The sequence below is a fragment of the Chiloscyllium punctatum genome, chromosome 12 (assembly GCF_047496795.1).
Source record: "Chiloscyllium punctatum isolate Juve2018m chromosome 12, sChiPun1.3, whole genome shotgun sequence".
Classification (NCBI taxonomy): Eukaryota; Metazoa; Chordata; class Chondrichthyes; order Orectolobiformes; family Hemiscylliidae; genus Chiloscyllium; species Chiloscyllium punctatum.
The window spans coordinates 47,808,906-47,825,579 of record NC_092750.1 but is presented as its reverse complement, the minus strand read 5'-3'; the positions used below and the strand labels follow the sequence as shown (position 1 = coordinate 47,825,579).

Genomic DNA, 16,674 nt, shown 5'->3' with positions numbered 1-16,674 from the left:
CCAAGAAAAAAAAAGGCTGTCAAGCACACAGCTCCAGTACAAACTGAGGAAATCCAGAATGACTGATAGACTGCACTTGTGAAAAAAAATATCAACGGTGCACTGATACTGGAGAAATACCAAATTTGTGTGAAGCACTGTGTGGACCAGCATATCAAACACACAGCCCCCAAAGGAGCACCAGTGGCAGGGCACTACACACTACACTGGTCAGGGCACATTAAAATACTCTTCAGCACCAAGTGCCCAGTATATGATACGGCTATCCAACTGCATCAAGCAAAAGTCTGTCAATAAAAATTTTATGAAAGCCTCACTCTGCAGGAAACTGCAGATGAAGATCAACAAAGCCTCCAGAGTCATTGGAACTTCATCTAAAACCTTTTAAAGTGTGTCAGTCATACCTTTTTTTTTTAAATGCCCACCTCTTCCTTATCCTGCAGGGAGCTTGGCAGGATTCCACAGGATCTGTACTGGAGCCACCTTATCAACTTTACATAAAAGCAAAGAGGTGTCCGTTTGGTCCAACTATTGTGGAATCCTCCTCCTTCCTTGTGTTGGGAAGATCCTGGCTTGAACACACAAATAACTTGTGCCTGCCAATAAAAAGAGCCACACAGCAATCCAGTGTCCTTTTCAGAGCAAACAATGACACCACAGATATAGAATTTAATTGTAAATATAGAATAGTTTTGTAAACCACGCAAACATCTACATTACTTTCTAGTAGCCCTCATTTCAGCACCCCCACCTTCAACAACCCCACACCAAAGTTCCTGGACACAGTGAAGCAGTTTTTCAGCAATCATTATGGGCAGGTCAAGCACAGTAGCAACTTCTGCAGTCTCTTCAGAATCTCAAGCTGTGAAGCAGGGACGTGAACTAGCTCTAACTTTATTCATATTGCCATCAGCATAATGCTACAGCGGCAACAGAGGGCCCTCAGGCAATTTTATGCACATGGACTGATGTGAGGTCTCTTCACTCTAAGGCAAAGACATCCACAGAAATCTCCAAGACCTGTATTCAAATTTTCCTGTTGCCATCATCTTCCACTGTGTCTCGGTCGCTCGCTCTCATGTTTCTCCCGACCCCAAACGTGGGCACACCTGCAGCCTTTGATCTTATGGATCAAATTTTAAAAGTAAATTCTCTCACATGACACTTGACTCCAAAAGTAGCAGGCTCAACTGATTTTAATCCAAATTCACATTCCAATCAAAACTTTTTTTGTTGTCCCGTATCTAAAGATCTACTTCAGCACCTTTTTCTCCTACCAAAACTGACCTTTAGCAATAGTACGTGCAAAAGTGTTTTTGAAGTTAGAGCAGCATTAAACTCTGAATCACAATGGTGATAATAGAGGGGATGGCCAAAAGCATAATGAAAAGGGTAGGTTTGAAGATTGATCTCCAAGGATTTGAATTGGGTTTATTGTCATATGAGGATAGTAAAATGTTTACCAGTTGCCCTTACTGTGGCATTTTGGGTACAAAGGTACCTAGGCACAGAATTGTGAGGTACAAAGCAGAAAAGTAAGGAAAACTCTTTTTTTAATGTTAAACATTACAGTCCTTATTACTTAAATGGTGTTTCTTTGTTTTTCTTTTAGCAGTTCAACACCACAGTCTGTAAGCACCAGGTCATGTTGGACTCTCCACTCGCCCAAAACCACCAAATTCTGGTCTCAAACTCCCTGTCGCTGCCTTGCAGCTTGTTCCTTTTGACCACTGCCCTAGGCTGCCCGCTTCCGCTCTTGACAGCAACAATGCCACCATCTCGTGCCATCGTTGTTGAAAAGATGTAAGAGAAAAGGAAGAAGAAGAGTGCAGCTGGCCTGATACTGGGCAGCAGATAGGCAGCATTGTGGGTCCCTGAGCCCATCAGCCACTGCCAGCATCTTGGGTCTTGGAGGAAGATAGTTAGTCCGAGGTTTACAGACCCTAGGGCTTAGATATCTGAAGACCGGATCAACATAATGGAAAAATTAAAACTGAGGTATGCGAGAGACCAGAATTAGATGATTGTGTAATTATCTTGGAGGGCTGTCAGGAGCTTGCAGAAATATTAAGGGGCCAGGCCCTGGAGGAATTGTCAGGTTTGTTTGTTTGTTTGTTTTGAAAAAAAAAGGTCATTTAATTAGCAAAATAGTAATGTCACAAATTAGATTTTAGTTTTTTTCCCAAAAAAAATTTGTAAGAAAAAGTTAAACTTTACATCACTTTTTGTTTTTGCAGTTATATGACTGTGGTGGAAGCTCTTCCAACTTATGGTATTCATTATTATGGAGTAAAGGTTAGTCTTTAAAAGTGTTTGTTTGGTACTGGTTACTGATATGCTCTCAATTTCACACTGACAGAATGGTTACATTTTGAGAAAAACCACAATTAATTTCTTACTAAGTGCCTGTGGTTTTCTGGGTTTTTTTCCCATTCCATTGATGTCTTTTTTTTTCCCCCAATTGGTTATTTTTACCCCAGATTTTAATTCTTCACAGGAGTTCCTTGCAAATAAAACACTTGTTTTCTCTCCTTTTTATGTATTTTTCCTCCTCTTGTCTCCTGACCTTCATACAGTAATACATTGGATTACAACTCCACGGGTGCTAGTGATTCTTCCATACTTTAGAAAAGTCAGACCTTAAATAGTGTGTTACCATCTCACCATATCACAAAATACTTTACAGCCAAGAAAGATGTGATAGAAGAAAATTCTAATATGTATGTGAATGGCAGAATTGTTGGTCATCTCCTTTTGCCCTACACCAACTATCTGAATGAACTCTTAGTCCCATTCCATTGACTTTGACTGGACTGCTCCATGTTCTTCCTTTCAGATTTGAAAATGTCCCAACATCAGGTTATAGTCCAACCGGTTTACTTGCAAACACTAGCTTTTGGAGTGCTGCTCCTTTTATCAGGTAGTTGTGGAGCAAGACCATAAAGACACAGAATTTATAGCAAAAGATTACAGTGTCATGCAACTGAAATGATATATTGAACAAACCTAGATTGTTGTGAAGTCTTTCATCTTTTAGAATGGTTTGCAGGTTTCTGTTCACTAATATGTAAATCCCAGAACTCCTTTCAAGTCACATTTTCGAGATAATTTAAGGGTTCATCTTTTTTTTAAAAAAAAGACACCTCTGCTTAGACAATGGATTAAAAGTGAGATTAGAGTCTGTCTGTATCCCAATCTTGAATAAGACTGGTTCTCTTTACAAATATTGCATGGATTGACTGCCTGCATTTTCTTTTGAGCAAAATAAAATATTTGATTCCCTACAGTGTGGAAACAGGCCCTTCGATCCAACAAGTCCACACCAACCCTCCAAAGAGTAACCCATCCAGACCCATTTCCCTCTGACTAATGCACCTAACACTATGGGCAATTTAGCATTTCCAATTCACCTGACCTGCACAACCTTTGGACTGTGGGGGGGGAAACTGGGACACCTGGAAGAAACCCACGCATACACAGGGAGCATGTGCAAACTCCACACAGTCGCCCAAGGCCGGAATCGAACCTGGGACCCTGGTGCTGTGAGGCAGCAGTGCTAATGGCTAAGCCACCGTGCCACGCCTAATATATCTGCAAATATATTCCATGTAATATTTTGTAGTATTAACTGTAATGGGGGGGGGGGGGGGAGAAAAAATTAGAACTCCATGATGAGGCACTTATTTAAAAAAGCTCTGATCATAATTCACTAATAAACTTCACAGTCCTCCTTCGTTTAATCTCACAAAAATAACAAAACCCCAAAAGGTGACATTTTTAACTTGCTGTTATCTATTTACATTTCTTGTGTTTAAATGCTCCAAAGTGGGGCCAAGTATCATCCATGAGATGTTATTAACACACCAACATTTTTTTTTACGAAAGTACGTTTAGCTATGGAGCTATTTATTCTTTGCAACAACTTAAGAGAAGTGTGTGACATGTAGGTGTACTCCATCTCAAGTAGCAGCAAATGGAGGGTAATTACTGTCAAAGCTGTATGATGTAATGTTCAACAATGTAATAATTATGAAAAGAAAGGTGATATAATTGAAATAGTGATCTGAACTGATGTAACACTTTCAAACATGCTGAATAACTGATATATTATCCTCAGCAAGATGAAATGTGACTTTTTTTTAACTTGGACTTCCTTGGATGAAAGACAAACAAGTGCCATCTATTTTAATGTAAAAGAAGATTGTCTGCAAGTCCACAGTTATTTTGATTTCAAATGTTTAATTATTCTCTCTCTTTTCTTTTAGCAGAGGGACTAGATTAGGTTAGGATATCTGGTCGGCATGAATTTCGTCTGTTTCTGTGCTGTATATCTGACTGTATTTGATTACTTGCACTAAATATTGGATATAGATTTAAATTGCTTACGTAGTCCCTTACAGTATACTGAGCTGTGGCATCCCAGAGGTGAAATGAGCTTTTTCTGAGCGGTTCTAAATCCTGTCCAATGTTAACCTTACTCTGCCATACTGTTTTATTAGACTTTTGTCCATTTATGACTTAAACTAACTTCACAAAGTATCTGCCCAAAGCAAGACCTTTCATCTGTCTATCATTACAACTCTGTTTTCTTGTGCCCAAATTTGGATTTCTTGCTTACTAGTACCTGGCATTTTGGAGAAAGTACAAACTGAGATGTTAAAGCTCCACTTTCAGTTCTTGCATTCAAACCAACGTATTTTGTATTTTGCCATTTAAAATGCTAGATATAATACTTGCATAAAGGATTACAATGCATATCCAAATAATTGCAATGACTACCATTTAGGAAGATGAGTCACCAAGAGTAAAATTTATCTGATTAAATAGGACTATGCAAGAACACTTGCTAACTTTATGTATTGTTTCAATTATTTATGATTTGGAGGTGCCAGTGTTGGACTGGGGTGTACAAAGTTAGAAATCGCACAACACTAAGTTATAGTCCAACAGGTTTAGTTGGAAGCAATAGCTTTTGGAGCACTGTTCCTTCATCAGATGGTTGTGGAATAGAAGATCGTAGGAGAAAAGATTCTATAGCGCAAGTTTGCAGTGTAATGTAACTGAAATTATATACTGAAAAAGACCTGGATTATTAAGTCTCTTACCTTTTTAGAATGGGGCATGTTAGTTTCTGTTCTTTCACATGTAAATTCTGGAATTTACAGTTACATTCTCAAGTGAACTTTAACTTTAAATTCTGGAATTTACGTGTGAAAGAACAGAAACTAACATGCCCCATTCTAAAAAGGTAAGAGACTTAATAATCCAGGTCTTTTTCAGTATGTAATTTCAGTTACATTACACTGTAAACTTGCGCTATAGAATCTTTTCTCCTACGATCTTATATTCCACAACCATCTGATGAAGGAACAGTGCTCCAAAAGCTAGTGCTTCCAACTAAACCTGTTGGACTATAACTTGGTGTTGTGATTTTTATTTAACTTCAATTATTTATCAAACACTTATTATGTAACTAGATTTCAGTCCAGTATTAAGTTTAATATTTTACAGAAGTTTCAAATTGGAAATCAACGGTGTTCAGTTGCTTTTGGGTCCAAAAACGTGATGGGCACTGCAGTTGCCTTGAGTTTTGAGGTATTTCCATGTAGATACTAAACAATGCGTTTAAAATGTGATGAAAAACTGCAGTTATTCATAGATCAGCTCCAAGCCTTTCTCTTGTGCACAATTATACTTAAGAATGAAAATAGTTTCATTTTCCTTTAATTTTCCTGAACGGTTTATCAAGTTCAAGGGCATCAGAATTTGGGGATGAAACTCGGTCACAGTTTGTCATGTATTCCCATTCCGTTTTGTACAGCAAAATGCAGAGTCTTGATTCCTATACTTAGTCCGAGCAGTGTCTATTGATTTAGGATGTTGCTGTATGACGATGGCTTTATGATTTAAAATTTTAAGACTCTTGTCAAGGCAATTCTGACCTCTCCAGTCTAGTCTAGATTTTGAATCCTTGCCTAAGGTCAGAATGGTCAGAATCTAGCTGCAGCCCCCAGCTACTAAATCATTTTTGTTGTGTGCAAATAGAAATTGTTGGGTCAACTGAAGAGTCATAATAGATATTGGGGTGGTTCTGTTTTAATGAAATATATTACTGTAGTGGACTATGAATCACTTTTCAAATGAAAAGCAAAAAACTTTTATTGGGGATTATTGGTTGTGGTGGAGGTAAAGCATTTGTTAGTATAAGGAAATAATCTGTTTGTCACTGTGCAAAATCTATTGCTGGTGGTTGAATGAAGTAGGCAACTGCTTAATAAGGTAACTAAATATTTGAATTTTTTAACTTTTTAGGATAAACAAGGAATTCCCTGGTGGCTTGGAATTGGTTGTAAAGGAATTGGGCAATACGATTTTCATGATAAAGTCAAACCCAGAAAGGTAAGTCAGTTGTTTTCCCTTGAGTGTATTTAGAATGGTTCCTTCAGAAACTAAGCCTGAAGGTAACAATTGAATTTATGTTGACTGAATTGAAAAGCCTACCTTCTCAACATTAGATGGATTGTAAAAAGATGTTACCTTCCTGTAAGTGTCAGGCAAACTGTGTTTCTCAGTAAAACACATGATGTGTTATGTTGTGAAAACATATCAAGATTAAATGATGTAATGTTCATCACAGCAGGGAAGTTTGGTTACCTTTTAAAACCACATCAGCTTGTGCCAAAAGTAAAAGTGGAGTGAGTCTGTTTTATTGTTAGCCAGAAGTTCAAGCAAGGATTGATTCCTAAAAGGAATTTTAATTCCTCTGACTTTTCTTGGCTGACTATGTCCACTACACCTCCAATTTTGCAATGAAGAAGGTTACCTCCGATTACAACAAGATCTTGATCAGATGGGCCAATGGCTGAGAAGTGGCAGATGGAGTTTAATTCAGTTAAATGCGAGGTGCTGTATTGTGGAAAGGCAATTCAGACCAGGGCTTGTACACTTAATGGGGAGTGTTGCTGAACAAAGAGACCTTGGAGTGACAGTCCATAGTTCCTTGAAGGTGGAGTCACAGCTAGATAGGATAGTGAAGATGGTGGTGGTATGCTTTCCTTTATTGATCAGAGTATTGAGTATAGGAGTTGGGAGATCATGTTTGACTGTACAGGACATTGGTCAGGCCACCTTTGGAATATTGCATGCAATTCTGGTCTCCTTGCTATTGGATGGATGTTGTGAGCTTGAAAGGCTTCAGAAAAGATTTACAAGGATTTTTGCCAGGTTTGCAGGATTTGAGCTATAGGGAGAGACTGAATAGGCTGGGCGGTTTTCCCTGGAGCATCGGAGGCTGAGGGGTGACCTTGTCGAGGTTTATAAATGAGGGGCATGGATAGGATAAATAGACAAAGTCTTTTCCCTGGGTTGGGGGAGTCCAGGACTAGAGGGCATAGTTTCAGTCTGAGAGAGGAAAGATATAAAAAGGGGCAACTTTTTCATGCAGAAGGTGGTGTGTGCATGGAACGAGCTGCCAGAGGAAATGTTGGAGGCTGGTACTTTTTCAACATTTTAAAAGGCACCTGAATGGGCATATGAAATAGGAATGGTACAGAGATTAGGGCCAAGTGCTAGCAAATGTGACTAGATTAGGTTAGGACACTTGGTTGGCATGGACAAGTTGGACCGAAGGGTCTGTTTTTCCATGCTGCACATCTCTATGACTCTTCTGACTGTCAATCGGAACCACCCAAAACCTCTGTCTCAAATGTTCAGAGTTGGGGATGTTTTCAGAGTTTCAGATGAGCGCTAACTGCACATCAGAAACTAACTTCTCCAGCCATTCCCACAGAGTCAGTTGCATCAGGAACTCCATGTGGTGCAGATGCACACTTCTTGCCAACACTGCTGCAACAACGTTGTCTTCCTTTTGGAAGATCCAGGCCTTATCATGGCCTACATTGCCAATCAGTAGCCCAGCACCTCTGTCTTAGTAATTAAGTACTTCTGTGGTCTTGCTCCTGCTTATCGCTGCAAGCTTCTACAGCCTTTCAACCCAGCATCCTGAACTCCCTTTCCTATTAGCTGTAGTCTTTTGTGTATTTTTGTACCACAGCCCAGCTACCTGTCGCTAATCCTGTACCACCGCTGACTCCCACTGCTTCTTGAAAACCATAAAACCAATCTGTTGGATCAAGTTTTGCGCATATCTGAGTATCTCCTCTTTTGGGCTGTGGTTAAGAATGTGAAACTTGTGTAATGACATTAATAATGGAAAATTCAAGATGTTGGACAAAATGGTGAAGAACACAGAAGAACTGTGAACTGCAATGGTATACCTGTGTGCAGTTATTTTCCAGTGCTGACTGAGCTCTGTGCAGATCAATGAGTGAGTATAAAACTATCCTCAACTCCACAAAGTAGGCGCAGCATTAGACATTTGGCCCCTCAAACCTGCTGTGCCATCAGTTGGATCATAGCTGATGTCAGTGTTTGACTGTCTTTTCAATCATAATTTATCAATTCGCCCTAATAATCCTTGATTCCTCTGCCAATCTTATCTACCTCTGTCTTAAAAATATATCCATAAAAACATAGTGAATGGCAAGGCAGGCTCAAAGAGCTGAATAGCCTACTCCGACTCCTGTTTCCTGTGATCATGGCTGAGCATCCAACTCTGCATCTTCCCCATACATCTGATCCCTTTAGCCTGAATAGCTATATCTAACGTTTTGAAAACATTCAACGTTTTGGCCTCAACTGCTTTCTGTGGCAGAGAATTCACAGGCTCCCTATTCTCCTTTCATCTCAGTCCTAAATGGAATAGAATTTCTTTTATTATCACATGTACACGAGTACAGGAACAGGTGAGAAGTTTTCACAATGGCTGCCTCTAATGGTGCCATTTTGAGTATAAGTACCAAGGATACAAAAGAGGAATAAAAGCAAAAGTAGTAGCATTGCCTATCGCCTAAAAAATAAATTAGAAATCAGATGGTTATAACACAGTTTAAGAATTGACATTACTGTCCGGTAGGGAATTTCCGATCGACATTACATTGCAGTAGCTCAGTGAGACATGGTGGAATGGGGCCTGATGTGGGACTGCTAAAATGAGAGGGGGGGGAAAAAAAAGAGAAAAAGAACAGGCAGAGCAGACTAGCTCCAGGTGGAACATTCTACTCTGCCATCTTGCTGGAAGTGACTGCGTTGGCCTACCCTCTAATCTCTTTAGACTGAGACCTCACTATGGACTCCCTGATCATTTGGGAACATCCTTCCTGCATTTAGCTGGCCTATTTTCCTTCCTGCATTTAGCTGGCCTATTTTCTAGGCTTCTGCAAGTCCTTTTACACCGCCCCCTCCCCCCAACACCTCGTCCTGGCCCTGCCCCAATCCAGGAATTGGTCGAGTTGATGTTCGCTGCACTCCCTCCATATCTAAGGCTGGAGCTTCGGGAAAAATAAACCTGACTTCCATACAGTCCTCCCAGGTGTACTTTCACCCAAGGCCCTATCCCATAATTAAATCCTTTTGCTATGAAGGCCAGTATTACCATTTGCTGCATCTGTGTGTTTACTTTGAGCAACTGGTGTACAAGGACAACCAGGTTTCATTGCACCCCTGCCCCTCCCTCTCCCAATCTATTGTCATTCAGGTAATCTACCTTTTTTTTTCTGTTTTACTTTTGCCAGCAAAGTGGTTACGTTCGTGTTTATCCACATTATACTTCATCTGCCTTGCATTTGCCCATGTTCAATCACCCTGCCTTTGGATGCAGAAAGTTCCAGACTTGCACTGAGAGAAAAAAACTTCTTGTCTGAAAGGGTAACCGCTAATTCTAAAACAATATTTCCTAATTCTAAACCAAAGAAAACGTCCTTTCCACATAGATTTTTGTCAAGACCATGAAGGATCGTATTTAGATTAGATTCCCTACAGTGTGCAAACAAGCCCTTTGGCCCTCCAAAGAGCAACCCACCCAGACCCATTTCCCCTCCATTTACCTGACTAATGCACCTAACACTACGGGCAATTTAGCATGGCCAATTCACCTAACCTGCACATCTTTGGACTGTGGAAGGAAACTGGAGCACCTGGAGGGAACCCGCACAGACACTGGGAGAATGTGCAAACTCCACACAGACAGTTGTCTGAGGTGAGAATTGAATCTGGGTCCCTAGTGCTGTGAGGCAACAGTGCTAACCACTGAGCCATATTTATTTCAATTGTGTCACTCCTTGCTGTTTTAACTCCCATGGAAACTGCTCTTATTTTTTTCTCATAAGACAATCCATTCATTCCAGTTTTCAAACTGATAAACCCTCTCTGTGCTGGTCCCAAGTTAGTTTATTCTTCATTAAATTAAAAGATTAAAACTGCGTGCAATGTTCAATACTGCTGAAGCATAGCATCCTTACTTTAATGTTCAATTTCTCTTGTACTAAAGGATAGCATTCCATTAGCTGTCTTGAAAGTACATTGTACCTACATGCGAATAGTTTGTGACTCATACAAAAGAACACTTAAATTCCTCTGCACCTTGGAATACTGCAGTTGTTCTCCATTTAGGTAATTCTCTGATTTTTTTTTTTCATTTTTGCCAAAATCAACATCATACATATTCTCCCACGTTCTACAGCATCTGCCAGATTTTTGAATAGTCTCCTAATCCCAACTTTGACTGTCTGAAACTTTCATACTCCTTCTTCATAACATACTTGCCTTCCCATCTTGATGTTGTCTGTACATTTAGCTATCATGCCTTAGCAGTCCTCCTCTAAATCATTTTAATATGAATCACCAAAAAAAAGATTGAGTCCAGTGCAGATACCTGTTGGACTCCTCACCATGTCCTGCCAATCTGACAAAGACCCCCTTGTGGATTTCCACTGTTTTCTGACAGCCAGCCATGCAATCTTCTGTCCATGTTGCCCCTTTATTTTCTGCAGTAACCTTTTGCCAAAATGCACTCAGTAAAATGTCATAACCAAGTACAGTACATCAGAAGATGTACTGTACTTTAAAAACCTGCAATGCATCCCTAAAGAGCTAAGTTTGCATTGTGCAAGGTTAGAAGGCGAATTCAAAAACTATTAACAAATAACATAAATCAAGCTTTCAGTTGCATTAATCCAAATTTAATTATGAATATAATTTTACATCTGAAAATGTTACTCCTTCAAAAGAACTCTAACAAATTAGTTAACATTTCTCCTTGACAAAACCATTCTGGCTCTTCCCAATTTACCTTTTTTTTTATTCTAAGTGTACAGCTATAATTTCTCAAATTATTTTATTTTCTACAGGAGGGGAAGAAGCTCTTCATAAATATGATCCTTTGCTGCTTTTTGCTTTCAGTATTAGGAGCTTTGTTTATAATGCATCAGCAGCAGGAATGTGATGAGAGTCATAGAGATGTGCAGCATGGAGACTGACCCTTCGGTCCAACCTGTCCACGCGGACCAGATATCCCAACCCAATCTAGTCCCACCTGCCAGCACCTGGCCCATATCCCTCCAAACCCTTCCTATTCATATACCCATCCAAATGCCTCTTAAATGTTGCAATTGTACCAGCCTCCACCACATCCTCTGGCAAGTCATTCCATACACATACCATCCTCTGCGTGAAAAAGTTGCCCCTTAGGTGTCTTTTATATCTTTCCCCTCTCACCCTAAACCTATGCCCTCTAGTTCTGGACTCCCCAATCCCAGGGAAAAGACTTTGTCTATTTATCCTATCCATGTCCCTCATAATTTTGTAAACCTCTATAAGGTCACCCCTCAGCCTCCGCTCCAGGGAAAACAGCCCCAGCCTGTTCGGCCTCTCCCTGTAGCTCAGATCCTCCAACCCTGGCAACATCTTTGTAATTCTTTTCTGAAAACTTTTTCAAGTTTGGCAACGTCTTTCCGATAGGAAGGAGAGCATAATTGCACGCAATATTCCAACAGTGGCCTAACCAATGTCCTGTACAGCCGCAACATGACCTCCGAACTCCTGTACTAGTTCCATTCACAACTTGTCTCTATCAGTTGCACTGACAGAAGTTCCACACAACGAATGGGCTGGAGTTTTTTTATCGCTGGTGTTACATTACATGCTGCCACTTAGAATTTAAAATGTTACTTCGAACATTTTTACGTTGCTACATTTCTAAGAGCATGTTGAGTGACTATTTTAAGTAATGGCATTTATGCTGCATCAATGTTAAAAGTACTCTGTTCCCCAATCAAAAGATCAGTGAAAATGTGATTATGAAATTTGCTGCAATACTGGGCAGCTTTTGCTATGTTTGTTCAGATTGAAATAAGACTGGGGCTCTGGATTAGGAGGTTAAAGAAACCGTTGCCTTTACAATCCAGGCATTAAATGGGTGAACCCTGCATAGAGGGATCCCATTCATCAAATAACTACACAAATAATGAGACAATGGTCCAATGAGCCTATACGTCCTTCAATTCAGCAATGTGGAGAAATATAATGGCTACACACCACTGCCCAAAGAGTGATGTACTGTTTTGCACAATAAAAAGAGTGCAAATGTGCTGTCACAGGGGAAGTTTCTCCCGTCACATTCTCCCCGTTTTTGCGTGGGTTTCCTCCTGGTGTTCTGGTTTCCTCCCACAGTCCAAAGATGTGCAGGTTAGGTGAATTGGCCATGCTAAATTGCCCATAATCTTAGGTGCATTAGTCAGGGGTCAATGTAGGGGAAAGAGTTTGGGAGGGTCCCTCTTCGGAGGGTCTGTGTGGGCTTCCCAAACTGTAGGGAATCTAATCTAAAGTTTGTATATTGAAAATTATTTTCATAACTTATAAATCAAACCTACTGAGCTTTTCCAGCTGTTTCTGATATTAAAGTTTTTTGATTAAAGCAATTGAAGTCTTAAATTGAGATATGTTGATTTGATTTTTGTGCAAGGCTAGAACTAGAATTTAATGTGAGCTAAGCTCTTTCGGTACAATGTATTGCAGTGTTTTTGTAATCACACTGGTCTAAAACATGGTGTTAAAGTTGCCATTTGTCATTATTAGATTTGAAGAATTTAATCATATTTCAAATGTATTGACATTTGTCCAGATATTTAATATGAAATCTGATATTAAGCTACATAGTTTTCTGTAGATACTTCAATCTTAGAATTTTTTGATTCTGAAAATTTAATACTACTTTCAAATGAAATACGTTCTAACTACGCCAGTTTCTTCTTTCTTGATAAGAGCTCAAACTCCTCTATGGGATAAGTGTAGTTTTCAAGGTCCAAATCCTGATTGGAGCAGACATTATAAATTAGTACAATATAGAAGGAGAGTGCTTGTCAGAGGTGTTGCCCTTTTGGGTGAAACATGGGAGAAAGACTTTGGGCCATTAGCAACGACAGCAGCAAAACTAAGTTCAGCCATCTTCCGTAACCTCCAAAGCTCTCATTTAAGCTTAAGGGCAACAACGAGGCCAGGAAGCAGAACTAGTTAAAGTGAACTGGCAAATTAGGTCAACAAAGATGTAGTGGCAGACAGTTAAAGGAATGTTTCAGAATGTGCAGGATGGATACTTTGCAATGCAAGAGAAGTTCAGTGGAGAGGACCTACACATTTTTTATAAAAAGAAAAAGCATACAATTATGCAAAGGTAGGTGGCATATCAGCAGATTGAACAGAATATAAAATATTGTTTTAAAAGAGGGGAACATGAGCAGATGAGAGCCTTTTTTTTTGGATTTTTAAAACTGAAAACAAAATGTGAGTTGTCCTAAAGAATTTGTCTGGAAAAATAATAGGGGAAAATCAGGAGAAGGGGATGAATTTAACAGGTATTTTGCATTGGTCTTCACAGAGGATATGAGTAGTATGTAAGAAGTAGTTGTAAATCAGTAAGTGAAAGGAAGGGAGGGAGAAACTTAAGAAAATTATAATTAGCAGGAAATGGCACCAAGCAAGTCGTTGAACTTGTGGCTGAAATGTCCCTGGGGCCTGATGACTTCATCCTTTTGTCTCAAAGGAAGTCACTAGTGATATAACTGCATTAGTTTAAATTTTCAAAATTGTCTAGCTTTGGGGAAGTTTTCGTTCAATAGAAAAATAATGAATGTAACTCCTTTCCTTCAAAAAGGGAAGGGAGGAGTGAAATGAGGAAATTACGGGCAAATTGGCTTTGAAGAAAGATGTTGGAAGCTCTTTTACTAAAGTGGCTGTACACTTGGAAAAAGTTCAAGATAATCAAGCAGGCAGAGTCATCAAAGTTTTGTGAAAGGGAAATCATTTTTATAAATTTATTGCAGTTCTTAAAGGAAGTCATGTGCTGTGGATAAGGGTGAACTGGTTAGTGTGTGGCACTTGAGTTTCCAGAAGACCTTCAATAAGGTGTCACATTGAAGATTATTGTGGAAAATGAAAGCTCATGTTGTAGAGATGACTCATTGGCATGGATAGATGATTATATATGTAACAGCAAATATTAGGCATAAATAGGTTATTTTTAAAATTTGATTGTTGTGATGCAACGGATGGTGTGCTACTGGGAGCACTGCTGGGGCTCAATTATTTTTTTTTTGCAAATTTATAAAAATTACTTTGAAAGGATCAAAGGTATGGTTGCTAAATTTGTTGATGTGAAGGTTGGTAGGAACATCAATTGTGAAAGTGAATCAACAGGCCTGCAAAGAGATTTAAATAGGTCAAGTGAGCGAGCAAAAGTTTGTGAAATAGTGTAATGTGTGAAAATGTGTAGTTGTCCATTTTGGCAGGAAAAGGATTTTTAAAAATCTAAATGGTAAGAGGATGCAGAGGAATCATCTAACGCATGAGTCATAAAGGGTTACTGTACTGTTACATTAAGGAATTAGCAAAAGTAATAGAATGTTTACTGTATGATAAATTGAATACAAAAGGGGTGAAGATTCAACTCTGCAAAGCAATGTTGAGAACACATCTGAAGCACTGTGTACGGTATTGGTCTCCTTATTTAAGCAAAGCTGTAAATGCATGGAAGCAATTCAGAGAAGGTTTCTTAGCTTAATATCAGGAATGAATGTGCTGCCTTTTGAGGAAGGTTAGACAGGCTAAGCTTGTATCTTCTGGAGTTTGAAAGAGGAGGAGGTGACATGATTGGAAAAGATGCACATGGAATGGATGTTTCCTCTTTGTAGGAAAATGTGGAATGAAAAGTTGCCGTTCAAAATATAAAGGCTCACCCACTTAAGACCAACCAGGATATTTTTTTTCTGTCTTTGAGAGTCTTTGGAGCACACTTCCTCAAAATGTGGTTGGAGCAGAGTCCTTACTTTTAAGGCAACGATATTCAAAATATTGTGACCACCTGAAAGCAAAAACTAAAATATTGAATTTTATAATTTTGTAAAACCAAATATTTTAAAGATTTTGCAGTGTTAATATGAAGTATAATTTTAGTCGAATGTTCAGTCCCAAGACACAATACTATTTAATCATATGACTCGCATCATTGAATAAGGGAGTGTCTTTTGATAGAAAAGTACAAAATGCATGAAAACAATTCCTTCCATACTGATAAGGTTTAATATTTTAATTAAGTTGCTGCTATAAATCTCCAAGTATTGAAAGAAATCATGAAACTGAAATGAAAGTTGAAGACTCCACCAAGTTTCAAAAGAGAAGGTCAGAAGGCTACTTAAGTCTAGAAAAGTGACCACCTCTCCAGGAGTGTGTAAACATAGGTTTGGAAAAAAATTAATGAGTTTGAGACCCCAGAGAAGAATGACTGCAGTAAATCTTAATTTCATTATCAAGGTTAGAGAGAGCAGAATGACTTGGAATTAGCACCAAGAGAAATTCACCTTACAATATCTATAAAACCGGCTTCCAGAAACAGCTTGTGATAGGAATAATTACTCTGGTCGCTATTCGTAAGTGCAGGATTACCTTTGGATTTTCTGATACCTTGTCCAGAGATTAGAAATATCCCCAGGTATGGAAACAGCATTCAACTGTTAGACAAAATCCAGTTTATTTTAGCAGTTCTTTTAGTAATTTAGCAGCAGAGGGCAAATAGGAGTTCAATTCACAGTGGGTGGAGATAACGCAACACAAGAAAATGGCACTAGTTGAAAGTGTACATTCAGATATGATCTGCATTCAGTAAGTATTTTGATTTCATTTTTTGACATAGCTTTGAAGTAAAATCCATTTTTCAGTCTCTGATTAATCATGTCTGAATTAGCTGACCAAGATCACAATGATAAATGAATATTCTGTAGTCACATCCAACTCATGACATGCAAACTAGATATGAAGCCCCGGTCGAGCTAGCGTTTGTCATTCCTTGAGATTTAATTGAAGGTGTGAGCCACCTTGAATCACTGGAGAAGCTTTGTTCATACTGCAGTTAGGAATGGATTTGCAGATGTTTTGGCCTAGTGACTGTGAAGGACCAACTCTGCAGTTCCAAGTCAGAATAGTGTGTCATGGTGCTCCCAAGCACCTGCTGCCCTTGCTGTTGCTTGCAGAGGTTGTGGGTTTGCAACGTGCTGTTGACAAAACCATAGCAGCGTGAAGTGTCTGACTTATCCAACATTCAATGCTGCCATTTCTGCTTGTGGTGAATGGAATGAATGTTTTTAAGGTGGTGAATGGAGTGCTGATCATACAAGTTTATCATGATTAATATCAAGCTTTCTCTAGTTATTGGACGTACACATATCTAGGCAAGATGTGTGTATTCCACCAGACTCCTGGCTTCTTTGTTGAAGATAGTGGATAGGC

The 16,674-nt window shown here is 39.2% G+C and overlaps 1 protein-coding gene across 8 annotated transcripts in view; it reads left to right on the top strand.

Moving 5' to 3' along the window:
* The window catches only part of LOC140483840 (FERM domain-containing protein 4B-like), a 371,993-nt gene that overhangs the window by 295,764 nt on the left and 59,555 nt on the right, over nucleotides 1-16,674 (top strand). For all 8 annotated transcript variants that reach the window (XM_072582530.1, XM_072582532.1, XM_072582531.1 and 5 more), the window contains 2 exons: nucleotides 2,238-2,295; nucleotides 6,313-6,399. In XM_072582530.1, coding sequence (XP_072438631.1) covers nucleotides 2,238-2,295; nucleotides 6,313-6,399 — 145 coding nt within the window. The remainder of the gene's footprint in view (nucleotides 1-2,237; nucleotides 2,296-6,312; nucleotides 6,400-16,674) is intronic.